This window comes from Dipodomys ordii, unplaced genomic scaffold (assembly GCF_000151885.1).
Source record: "Dipodomys ordii isolate 6190 unplaced genomic scaffold, Dord_2.0 Scaffold202, whole genome shotgun sequence".
Lineage (NCBI taxonomy): Eukaryota > Metazoa > Chordata > Mammalia > Rodentia > Heteromyidae > Dipodomys > Dipodomys ordii.
In genome coordinates, this window is record NW_012267418.1 from 1,199,590 (window position 1) to 1,211,100 (window position 11,511).

General features: G+C 53.3%; 1 protein-coding gene across 1 annotated transcript in view; it reads left to right on the forward strand.

Annotated features, from left to right (window-relative positions):
* Ehmt2 (euchromatic histone-lysine N-methyltransferase 2) overlaps nucleotides 1-11,494 on the forward strand; it is a 25,245-nt gene extending 13,751 nt beyond the window's left edge. The window contains exons 4-24 of the mRNA XM_013035002.1: nucleotides 940-1,077; nucleotides 1,168-1,282; nucleotides 1,437-1,538; nucleotides 1,749-1,897; nucleotides 1,978-2,121; nucleotides 2,213-2,448; nucleotides 2,526-2,708; nucleotides 2,826-2,908; nucleotides 3,262-3,368; nucleotides 3,470-3,592; nucleotides 3,675-3,776; nucleotides 4,818-4,922; nucleotides 5,022-5,176; nucleotides 5,260-5,427; nucleotides 7,143-7,287; nucleotides 7,644-7,721; nucleotides 8,098-8,213; nucleotides 8,323-8,409; nucleotides 9,615-9,693; nucleotides 9,871-10,046; nucleotides 10,999-11,494. Coding sequence (XP_012890456.1) covers nucleotides 940-1,077; nucleotides 1,168-1,282; nucleotides 1,437-1,538; nucleotides 1,749-1,897; nucleotides 1,978-2,121; nucleotides 2,213-2,448; nucleotides 2,526-2,708; nucleotides 2,826-2,908; nucleotides 3,262-3,368; nucleotides 3,470-3,592; nucleotides 3,675-3,776; nucleotides 4,818-4,922; nucleotides 5,022-5,176; nucleotides 5,260-5,427; nucleotides 7,143-7,287; nucleotides 7,644-7,721; nucleotides 8,098-8,213; nucleotides 8,323-8,409; nucleotides 9,615-9,693; nucleotides 9,871-10,046; nucleotides 10,999-11,179 — 2,772 coding nt within the window. The 3' untranslated portion in view covers nucleotides 11,180-11,494. The remainder of the gene's footprint in view (nucleotides 1-939; nucleotides 1,078-1,167; nucleotides 1,283-1,436; nucleotides 1,539-1,748; nucleotides 1,898-1,977; nucleotides 2,122-2,212; nucleotides 2,449-2,525; nucleotides 2,709-2,825; nucleotides 2,909-3,261; nucleotides 3,369-3,469; nucleotides 3,593-3,674; nucleotides 3,777-4,817; nucleotides 4,923-5,021; nucleotides 5,177-5,259; nucleotides 5,428-7,142; nucleotides 7,288-7,643; nucleotides 7,722-8,097; nucleotides 8,214-8,322; nucleotides 8,410-9,614; nucleotides 9,694-9,870; nucleotides 10,047-10,998) is intronic.
* Nucleotides 11,495-11,511: the final 17 nt, after the last annotated feature.

An 11,511-nucleotide genomic window follows, 5' to 3' on the forward strand; every position in this document is an offset into this window, starting at 1 on the left:
TGGCTCAAGTGGTAGAGTGCTAGCCTTGAGCTGAAGAGCTGAGGGACAGCGCCCAGACCCAGAGTTCAGGCCCCACGACCAGACCCCCCCAAAAAAAACAAAAAATAGAAACCAAGTCATTTATGCTATAGAATCTCTTGGAAGTTCAGTTGATTGGGTAGGGTTTGACAAGTTCCTCTGATTAAACTATAGATCTACAAGCCTGATCCGTTTTCCATGTCCCTCTTGTTTTATTGTTTTGAAAATGGGTTCAAGTGCTGCTTCACATTTATTTATTTGTTTATTTATTTATCTTTTGGGTCCGGTCCTGGGGCCTGAACTCTGGGCCTAGGCCCTGTCCCTCAGCTCTTCAGCTCAAGGCTAGCACTCTACCACTTGAGCCACAGCACCACTTCTGGCTTTTTTTTTCTGCTTATGTGGTGCTGAGGAATCGAATCCAGAGCCTCATGCATGCAAGGCAAGCGCTCTACCACTGAGCTACCTTCCCAGCCCCACATTTATTTTTTTATCTCATTAACATTGACCCGGAGGTGGGTTCAGGTGATGTCAGCCTGACCCCTTTATTATACAGCTGGCTGTCTTTTCTAAATGTCATGAGAACAGTATCATACTATATGTCTTCTAGAATTTGCTTTTCTTTGTATTAGGTTGCCAGGAGCCACACACATTGTTGAATGTAACTATAATGGCTTTTCAAATGCTGTAGTCTATGCCCTGTCTTTACCCAACCATCTCTTTCCTCTTCTTCCCATATTTACCTTCTCCTGGGAGCCTTCCCTGCATGCCATTGGTGGTGCTGGTTTTCTTCCCTCCCCTGTCTGTCCTGGGGGCTAAATATACCCTGCTTGAACTCTGTCAAATTCTCCCTGGAATCCACTGTGGCCTGGGGGGCGGGGAGGGTGGTCATTGTTCTCCTAGACCTATTTTCCTCTCTCCCAGTCTGAAGTTGAAGCTCTGGCTGAGCAACTGAGTGAAGAGGAGGAGGAGGAGGAAGAGGAAGAGGAGGAAGAAGAGGAGGAGGAGGAGGAAGAAGAGGAAGAGGAGGAAGATGAGGAGTCAGGCAATCAGTCAGATAGAGTAAGAATGAAGGCTGATCCTCTAGCATAGTGGGAATCTTTTGATGTGGGGGTGGAGGCCAGGACCCCCTACCTCTTCTTTCCTCTACAGAGTGGCTCTAGTGGCAGGCGCAAGGCCAAGAAGAAATGGCGGAAGGACAGCCCATGGGTGAAACCCTCTCGGAAACGTCGGAAGCGGGAGCCTCCTCGGGCCAAGGAGTTGCGAGGTGAGGGTGCTCCACCGTTCTTTGGTCTCCTCCTCTAGCCCCCCTCCCGGCCCCACAGAGCACGCACGTACACACGTTCATGCATGTACACCGCATGTGCCGCCGCGTCCAGGCCCGTGAGCTCGCACTCTCACTCTCTCTGTCTCTGTGTCAGGAGTGAATGGTGTGGGCTCCTCAGGCCCCAGTGAGTACATGGAAGTCCCTCTGGGGTCCCTGGAGCTGCCCAGCGAGGGGACCCTCTCCCCCAACCACGCTGGTAATTGCCAATTGCTGGGACATGGAGCCACTAGGGGGCGCCCTCTGGGCTGGAGGGAAAGGGAAGGAGGGGAACTCGGCCAGAGCCGGAGTGTTTATGGCAGACTGGGATTCTGGGGCATGGAGGGAGAGGGAGTGTAGAAGCAAAAGAAGCCTTCCAGTGGGTGAGCGGAAGGGCCTCTTCAGCGCCATTTTTTCCCTCTTATCCAAGGGGTGTCCAATGACACATCTTCGCTGGAAACAGAGCGCGGCTTTGAGGAGCTGCCCCTCTGCAGCTGTCGCATGGAAGCACCCAAGATTGACCGAATCAGCGAACGGGCAGGGCACAAGTGCATGGCTACCGAGAGCGTGGATGGAGAGGTGGGCCCGTGGACTTCAGGGAGAGAGGCTGGGCGAAGGAGCTCTAGGCCCCAGCCTCATATTCTATTCCCTTCCAACAGCTGTCGGGCTGCAATGCCGCCATCCTCAAACGGGAAACCATGAGGCCCTCCAGCCGCGTGGCCCTGATGGTGCTCTGTGAGACCCACCGTGCCCGCATGGTCAAACACCACTGCTGCCCAGGCTGTGGCTACTTCTGCACAGCAGTAAGTGACTGGTAGGGCAGACAGGTAGCCTGCCTACAATAAACAGTCTGCCCCTGGTGGACAGTCTGACCAGGTTCTCTCCCTGTTGTAGGGTACCTTCCTGGAATGTCACCCCGACTTCCGGGTGGCCCACCGCTTCCACAAGGCCTGTGTGTCCCAGCTCAATGGGATGGTCTTCTGTCCACACTGTGGAGAAGATGCTTCGGAAGCCCAGGAGGTGACCATCCCACGGGGCGATGGGGGAACCCCTCCAGCTGGAACAGTAGCCCCTGCGCCCCCACCCCTGGCCCAGGACGCCCCAGGCAGAGCAGATACTTCGCAGCCCAGGTATTAGCCTTACCCTGCCCGGCTTTCTGTTCCCTACCCGACCCTCCAGCCCCAGACTTGAGAACTTTCTCCCACAGCGCCCGGATGAGAGGGCATGGAGAGCCCCGGCGCCCACCCTGTGATCCCCTGGCTGACACCATCGACAGCTCGGGCCCTTCTCTCACCCTGCCCAATGGGGGCTGTCTCTCAGCGGTGGGACTGCCACCCGGGCCAGGTCGGGAGGCCCTGGAGAAGGCCCTGGTTATCCAGGAGTCAGAAAGGTAAGTGTAGTGTAGTTGCTGTCGGCACAGTGGCCAGGGCTGGGGCCAGAGCAGCAGATGTTGCCTTCGATGCTCAAATCTGAACAGCCCACCTTCTACCCCTCCCTCTCCCGGCAGGCGGAAGAAGCTCCGTTTCCACCCCCGGCAGTTGTACCTCTCCGTGAAACAGGGAGAGCTGCAGAAAGTGATCCTGATGCTGTGTGAGTGCCCCGCCGCCCGCCTTCACTAGCACCTGCTCCGTGCCAGGCACCAGGCTCAGTCCAGGAGCACAGTCCTTTCCTTTGCGGACCTAGTGCAATGGGAAGGACAACCTAACCTGTGCTGATGGGACAGTGGGAATGCATGGGTGGAGGCCACGCTCCCATCCAGTGCACAGTGAGCAGTACTAAGGAGCCGCTCTACACTTGCCCTCTGCTGAGTGCCCTGGTGAAGGCTAGTGCAGAGAATGCCCAGCAGGGGCCCTATGAAATCTTCCTGGAAGAGGTGCCACCCCACCCCTACCTTGCTTACCATTTGTCCCTCCCTCCCCTGGTGTGATGGGCTCTCCCTACAGTAGACAACCTGGACCCCAACTTCCAGAGTGACCAGCAGAGCAAGCGCACAGCCCTGCATGCAGCTGCCCAAAAGGGCTCATTGGAAATCTGCCATGTGCTGCTGCAGGTCAGCCCGGGCCTTACCCTCCGCCTCATTGACCAGGCCCTTGGAGGTCTCCCCTTCCACTCCTTTCCCCCCGTGCCAGCCCTCATGCCCCTCCCTCACAGGCTGGAGCCAACATCAATGCAGTGGATAAACAGCAGCGGACGCCCCTGATGGAGGCTGTGGTGAACAACCACCTGGATGTGGCACGCTACATGGTACAGCGTGGCGGCTGTGTCTACAGCAAGGTACGACAGCCACCAGAGGGCAGGAATTAGGGACAAGGCTTCGGTGCCAGCCGGAGGACTCATCTTCCTGTTTGTCTCTCAGGAGGAGGATGGTTCCACCTGCCTCCACCACGCAGCCAAAATTGGGAACTTGGAGATGGTCAGCCTGCTGCTGAGCACGGGACAGGTGGACGTCAATGCCCAGGTCTGCATGGGTTTCCTTGGCCCAGCCTCAGGCTTTGACCCCTTTCCTCCCTCTGATCTCTTGCCCTTCAGCCTGTATCACACTGCTCATTGTGTTCCCCTCTCTTTCCTCTTCATTTGTATCTCTCCTGCTGCTTTCTCTTTATCAGTTTTCCGAACAGTGAGTTCCTGCCTTAATCTCAGCAAGTGTCTGTGTACTCCCAAGTTTACACATGTCGGCTGTGTTTCAGTTTACCATTGTCACTGTTCTCCATCTCTGGTCTAGAGGAACCCCTTGTAGGCTTGTGTGACTTTGATCTTTGGCATTTGAGAGCATTCTAACCTTTCAGAACACGGCTTACCCAGGACTCAGAATCTTAGCATTTCTGTAAGAGGGACTGATTCCTCTGTGTGGGAAATAGTTTATAGTAATAAGTCTATGTACCAGTGGACAGTTATTGCTGTTGGGCTGTTATTCCTTCTAGGACTTCCATTGGTCAGACCCAAGAAATAATGTGTTTTAGAAGGGGAAACAAAAAAAAGGACCGTGTGTAGTATCTCATGCCTGTAGTCCCAGCTACTCGGGAGACAGAGCTTGAAGAGAGTGGAGCAATTTGAAGCCAGCCTAAGCAGTTACCAAAATGTCTCTTAACCAACAAATCAGGCGTGGTTCACAGCTGATTCCAGCCACCTGAAAGGCTGAGTTAAGATCCACTGTCAGAGGCAAAAATGCCAGACCCTATTTTTAAAGTAAAGCAAAAAAGTGGTCAAAGTGTTTCTCCAGTGATAAAGTCCCTATCAAGCAGCAGACCCTGAATTCAAAGCCCAGTATCCTGCAAAAAAAAAAGCTGCTCACTTAATTGTCTTTGCAGTCTTTGGCCATGGCCGTTATTAATCCTGTTTTATAGATGAGGAAACTGAGGCCCAGAAACACTAAGGGGCTTGTCCTTGGTCCCCTACAGCTTATAGGCAGAGCTGGGAATCACACTCAGACTAGCTCCAGAGCATGTACACTTTGGTGAGCGTGGTCGGGTTCTGCTCCCTCACTCTCTGCCACCCACAGGACAGCGGCGGGTGGACCCCCATCATCTGGGCAGCAGAACACAAGCACATTGACGTGATTCGCATGCTGCTCACACGGGGTGCTGATGTCACCCTTACCGACAATGTGAGTGACAACGGTCAGGGTTGGAAGAAGGTGGGAAAACCCGTCCCCTGAGCAAAGTGGAGGCTACGTATACCCCATGTCTACCCTACACCTCCACAGGAGGAAAACATCTGCCTGCACTGGGCCTCCTTCACTGGCAGCGCTGCCATTGCTGAGGTCCTGTTGAATGCCCGTTGTGACCTGCATGCTGTCAACTACCACGGGGACACACCCCTGCACATTGCCGCTCGGGAGAGCTACCACGACTGCGTGCTGTGAGCCCCCACTGCCCCACCCATGTCCCCACCCTGCCTCCCAGAGTCCAGGCCCCATCTACAACTCCATGTCCCCTCCCCAGGTTGTTCTTGTCACGTGGGGCCAACCCCGAGCTGCGGAACAAAGAAGGGGACACAGCCTGGGACCTGACACCTGAGCGCTCCGATGTATGGTTTGCGCTTCAGCTCAACCGCAAGCTGCGGCTTGGGGTGGGAAATCGGGCCATCCGCACCGAGAAGATCATCTGCCGGTGAGTTCCTGCACCCAGAACTATCACTGCCACCTCTCCCAAGACCTCCCCCGCCCCTGGCCAGGCCCCAGAAATGTCCGAGACCCCTCTCTTTCTAGGGTTGACAAATAGAGCAGATAATTGAGGATATGATGTAGGCACCCAGGAGGCTGAGCCAGGAGGATCCTAGATGACAAGCCTGGACTACACAGCGAATAGTGTCACAAAAGAAGGTAGCCCCGGCGCCGCTGGCTCACGCCTGTAATCCTAGCCAGCTTAGGCAGGAACGTCCATAGGACTTTTAACTCCAATTAATCACAGAAAAAAGCAAAAGTGGAGCTGCGATGCAAGTGGTAGAGCAGTAGTGTTAAACAAAAGGAGCTCAGCGACCATGCCCAGACCCAGAGTTCAAGCTCCAAGACTGACCCAAAAAAAAAAAAAATGTTTTTAAAGGCTGGGCGCCGGTGGCTCACGCCTGTAATCCTAACTACTCAGGAGGCTGAGTTCTGAGGCCAGAAAGTTCATGAGACTCTTATCTCTTATCTGGTGAGAAAACCAGAAGTGGTGCTGTGGCTCAAGAGGCAGAGCACTAGCCTTGACCGAAGAGCTGAGGGACAGCGCCCACGCCCAGAGTTCAAGTCCCACAACCAACCCCCAAATTTTTTTTTAAAAAGAACTATTAGATTATAATTTCAAGTGGAGGGGCTGGGAAGGTGGCTCAGTGGTAGAGCACTTGCCTTGCATGCATGAGGCCCTGGGTTCGATTCCCCAGCACCACATAAGCAAAAAGAAAAAAAGCCGGAAGTGGTGCTATGGCTCAAGTGGTAGAGCGCTAGCCTTGGGCTGAAGAGCTGAGGGACAGCGCCCAGGCCTCACAACCGGACCCAAAAAAAAAAAATAAAAAATTTCAAGTGGAGCCAAGTGGACCTATAGTCCTAGGTACTAACTAGCTAGTGAGGCTGAATGAAGCAGCAGGATGAATGACTTGACCTCAGGAGTTTGAAGCCAGTCTGAGCAACATAGACATCACAAAAGAAGAATTCAGAGCTGGTCACCATGGCTCATAATCCTAGATACTTAGGAGGCTGAGATCTGAGGATCAAGGATCAAAGCTAGCTGGGGCAGGAACATCTGTAAGACTTATCTCCAATTAACAATAAAAAAAACTACAAGTATGGGGCTGGGAAGGTGGTTCAGTGGTAGAGCGCTTGCCTTGCAATGCATGAGGCCCTGTGTTCGATTCCTCAGCACCACATAAGCAAAAAGAAAAAAGAAAAAAAAGCCGGAAGTGGCGCTGGCGCTGTGGCTCAAGTGGTAGAGCGCTAGCCTTGAGCTGAAGAGCTGAGGGACAGCGCCCAGGCCCAGAGTTCAGGCCCCACAACCAGACCCAAAAAAAAACTAGAAGTAAAAGTGTGTGTGGCTCAAGTGGTACAGTACCAGCCTTGAGTGAAGAAGCTAAAGGACAGCAGCCTAGCTCTGAGTTCAAGCCCTAGTATAAACCTCACATCCAGACACAAAAGAGAATTTCAGATGAACAGCTACACAGTAGAAGAATGTCCCATGCAATATTTGGGAGGTAATTATACTCAAATATTTTCCCCTATTAATTTGAAATTTAAGTTTCACTGAGTATCCCACGGTTTATCTGGCATCCTTACTCTAATGAACCCCAGAACCTCCGTTTCCCAACATAAGGAAGGTCCTCATAGCCCTCTCTCCATGCTCCCATCCTGCAGAGACGTGGCTCGAGGCTATGAGAATGTGCCGATTCCTTGTGTGAATGGTGTGGATGGAGAACCTTGCCCTGAGGATTACAAGTACATCTCAGAGAACTGTGAGACATCTACCATGAACATTGACCGAAATATCACCCACCTGCAGGTGTGTGGTGGCTCTCCATCCCTCCTCCTCCCCCCCGCCCCCCCCAAAAAATACCCAAAAGCACTGAGTACAGTGGAGCCAGTTGGAACTAACAAGGCAGCTGGCCTCTTTAAAGAGTGGGGGCAGGCAAGAGGCCTACTAAGGGGTGTGTCTGCAGGAAAATGGGCCCCTTTTCTAGATTACACAATGGTATTGTGCATGTAAGCTCATGGGGACCACTGTCACCTGCCGCATCTGGATTCCCCCTCATCCTGGGACCATCACCAACCACTGTCTTAGAACATGGATCCAGAGAAAGACAGTGCTTGAGGGTGGAGGTGGGTGCAGAGGCTGAACTACCCTCTGCTTCTACCTAGCACTGCACCTGTGTGGATGACTGTTCCAGCTCCAACTGCCTATGTGGCCAACTCAGCATCCGCTGCTGGTACGACAAGGTATGTGTGTGCCCCCTGCCCGCCCCCCTTCCTGGCTGAGATCACCTGGCCACTCCATTCCAGCAGAGGAACTGGCCTCAAACTTGAATTCCCTGGGCTCTGCCCAACGGCAGGAAGTGACAAAGAGGGCAGAGCAAGACACCTTTCCTGGGAGGCTGCCAGGTCAGAGCTGGGGCTCTGCCCAGGTGTATACAAATGCCGTTGGATGCCTTTGCATTTCCTGGTTCTGACCTCAGAGCCTCCGCCTCCCCCATACCTCTCCTCCTGGCTCTGGATTGGGTCAACAGTGGCTCTTCCTGTGGAGTCTTGGGGATCCCCAGTCGCTGAGGTGAGATCCACACAGAGACCACCCCTATTCTCCCTGTCACCCTGTCAGGATGGGCGGCTGCTCCAGGAATTTAACAAGATCGAGCCCCCCCTGATCTTTGAGTGTAACCAGGCCTGCTCCTGCTGGAGAAACTGCAAGAACCGCGTGGTACAGAGTGGCATCAAGTGAGACACCCACCCCTGCAGCCCCCTACACCCCATCTCATTCTTGCCTTCCCTCCCCTGGGGCTTGTCAGGGTCCCTGCACCCAATACCACCCTCTCTCCTTCCCTAGGGTTCGACTGCAGCTCTACCGAACAGCCAAGATGGGCTGGGGGGTCCGCGCCCTGCAGACAATCCCCCAGGGGACTTTCATTTGCGAGTGAGTTCGCTTGGGGTATCTTCTCCCAGGCCTCCCTTTGCCCTCCTCCCTGATGGTCGTATCCCTTCTGCCCACTCCAGCCAGCCCTCTCTGACCCCTGTCCCGTAGCATGGGCTATCTGCACGGTGCCCATGCCCCAGAACTGCCCATCACCACTGCCTTGTCTTCCTCCCCCTCTGTCCAAACCGTTTCCCCCTCTCCCTTCTCAACTGCCTTCCCAGGTGGGGCAAGTGGCAGTTTTAGATAGACCTGCCTTTGAGGCCTGCTGTGCTACTGTGTGTTCATGGGCAAGCTACTGAACCTCTGAGCTCATCTTCCTTGTGGAGATGATAATAACTACTCTTCTATCACCTTACGTGGGGAAGCCCGTGTTTGCCTTTCAGAGGATTGTCTGGTTTCTCTCTTATCACATGTCCTCTCAACCTCTCACACATGTAGCCCCGTCCTCCTGGGTCTTAACCTCTCCAGCGTCTGTTCACTGCTTGTCTGTGTTAAACCTGCCCTTGCCTTCCCCTCTGCTGACAATTGTTCACCCTCTCACTGCTGGGTCTCAGTCCTGGTTCTCCTGGCATCTGTCCGCCTGCAGCATGATGCTGCCCTTGCTGCTGCCCCTCCTCTTCCTTCTTGCTCTTCACCAGCTCCTCCCTCTACTGTCCCACCCCAGAGCTCCTCATCCTCCCTCTCTTCCTGCAGTCTGGCCCTTCCCTTACCACTGTGTGGCCACTCTTTACAACCACCTGCTGGGCGGTTCCTCCTACACAAACCTCCCAGTGTCTGCATGCAAGCAAACTTCCCTGGCAACAGCCCCTGGGTACTAATCCTCTCACCACAGAGGCTTGCCTGTCTCCAAATCCTCCCCTTCATCCCCTTCACTTCCCTCAGGTCTTCTTGACCCCATCAGCCTCCAGGCTTTCCCCTCACACGCACCAGTCCTGCCTATGTTCAGACCATCCAAGGAATACCTAAGCACCTCAGCTGGCAGGATTGTATCCCGCAGATGCCTCATTCCTGCTCCTGATCCTTCTGGATCCACTCTGCCCTAGATCACCTACTGTAGCCCCTGTGGTGTTAACCTGGCACTTGGCAGATAGTGGTGAATAGCTGAGAAGTGAAAGACGATTCTTTGGGCTTGTGAGGAGAGACAGGGTCTGGAGCCACCTCCCAACAACCTGCTCCCCTTCAGAACCATGATTCCTATCCAACAGGTACGTCGGGGAGCTGATCTCCGATGCTGAGGCTGATGTCAGAGAGGATGATTCCTACCTCTTCGACTTAGACAACAAGGTGGGCAGGTGACACCTCCTCTGTCCCTTCTGCTTCCACTGGATGAGTTTCTGGAGACTCTGGGAAGTCATCGGGTGGAAACCTGGGTGGTGGGACTAGGTGGCCAGTGAGGGGAAGATTGGCCAAGGAGGCAGAGTGAAGGTAACTGTGAAGAGAGCACTCTCCCTCTGCCTTCAGGATGGAGAGGTGTACTGCATCGATGCTCGTTACTACGGCAACATTAGCCGCTTCATCAACCACCTGTGTGATCCCAACATCATCCCTGTCCGGGTCTTCATGCTGCACCAAGACCTGCGATTTCCACGCATTGCTTTCTTCAGTTCCCGAGACATTCGGACGGGGGAGGAACTAGGGTGAGGCTTGGGTTGGGAAAGATTAGTATGCCCTTTGGAGGGCTTCTTAAAATAGAATCTAAGACCTTAGCTATTCAGGAGGCTGAGATGTGGTTATCACATTCAGAGCCAGCCAGAGCAAATGTGTCTATGAGATGCTATCCCTAAAGTAACCAGCAAAAAGCAGAGCTGAAAGTGTGGCTCAAGTGATAGACCAGTAGCCATGAGTGAAAAAGCTTAGCAAGAACTCGAGGCCCTGAGTTACAGGGACAGCATTCCAATAGAAAAAAAAAAAAAGTGCCTATGTGAGTGTGGCATTGCTCACCTGTGATCTCCCCACTTGGGAGGGAGAGGCAGGAGGATCACAAGTTGGAGGCCAGCTTGGCAATTTAGGAAGACCTTTTTATCAAAAATTTTAGGCTGGGCACCATTGGCTCATGCCTATAATCCTAGCTACTCAGGAAGCTGAGATCCCAGAGTTAGGGTTCAAAGGGAACCCTGGCAGAAAAATTCAAGAGACTCTTCAATTAACCTAACAAAAACTTTGGAAGTAGAGGTATGGTTCAAGTGGTAGAGCATTTTGAGCAAAAGAGTAAGAGCACAAGCCTCTTGAGTTCATGCTCCAGTACCAGCACTTTAAAAAAAAAAAAAAAAGGAACTGTAGGCTCATTAGTAGAATGCTTGCCTACCATGTTCAAGGTCCTGGGTCCAATTCTAGTCACCACCAAAAAAGAAAAAAAAAATAAAAGCCCTGAGCCTCAGAAATTCTGGCTCACTTAGTTAAGGGGCCCACGTCTTACATTTTTAATGAGTTTGCACGGCAATGCTGAAGCTTCGCCTCTAGAATCTGCAAGGACTTGAGGACCATCTAGAAGGGCCTGCGTCTCTCCTGGGGACGGAGATCTGCAGGATCTTTGGGGTGGGTTTTTGGTGTCTGGGCAAGATCCGACAAGATCCTGTGCTCCTCTAACAGGTTTGACTATGGTGACCGCTTTTGGGACATTAAAAGCAAATACTTCACCTGTCAGTGTGGCTCTGAGAAGTGCAAGCACTCAGCTGAGGCCATTGCTTTGGAGCAGAGCCGGCTGGCCCGCCTGGACCCCCACCCTGAGCTACTACCAGAGCTCGGCTCCCTGCCCCCTGCCAACACCTGACAATGGACCACACCCTCCCTTCTCTGACACTGGTGGCCACCAGCTCAACAGCCCTCTGCTATCTGATGCTCACAGCCCCAATTTGGGGCATTGCCATTTTTCCCACTGCCCTTTAGACATTCCTCTACCAGAGACCCCCCCCCCAACCAGACCCTGGAGGTCTGCAAGCCCCTCATCCAAAGCTGGTTCCGCTCTGAGAGTGACTCCAGGGCCGGCCACCCTCATCCCCACGTTAGTTAGATTGGTGAATTAGAATTGGGCCTCTGTGCCAACTCATTTTCTTTGTTCTCAATAAATGTTGGGTTTGGTAATAAAGTTGTCTGAGTGATTGT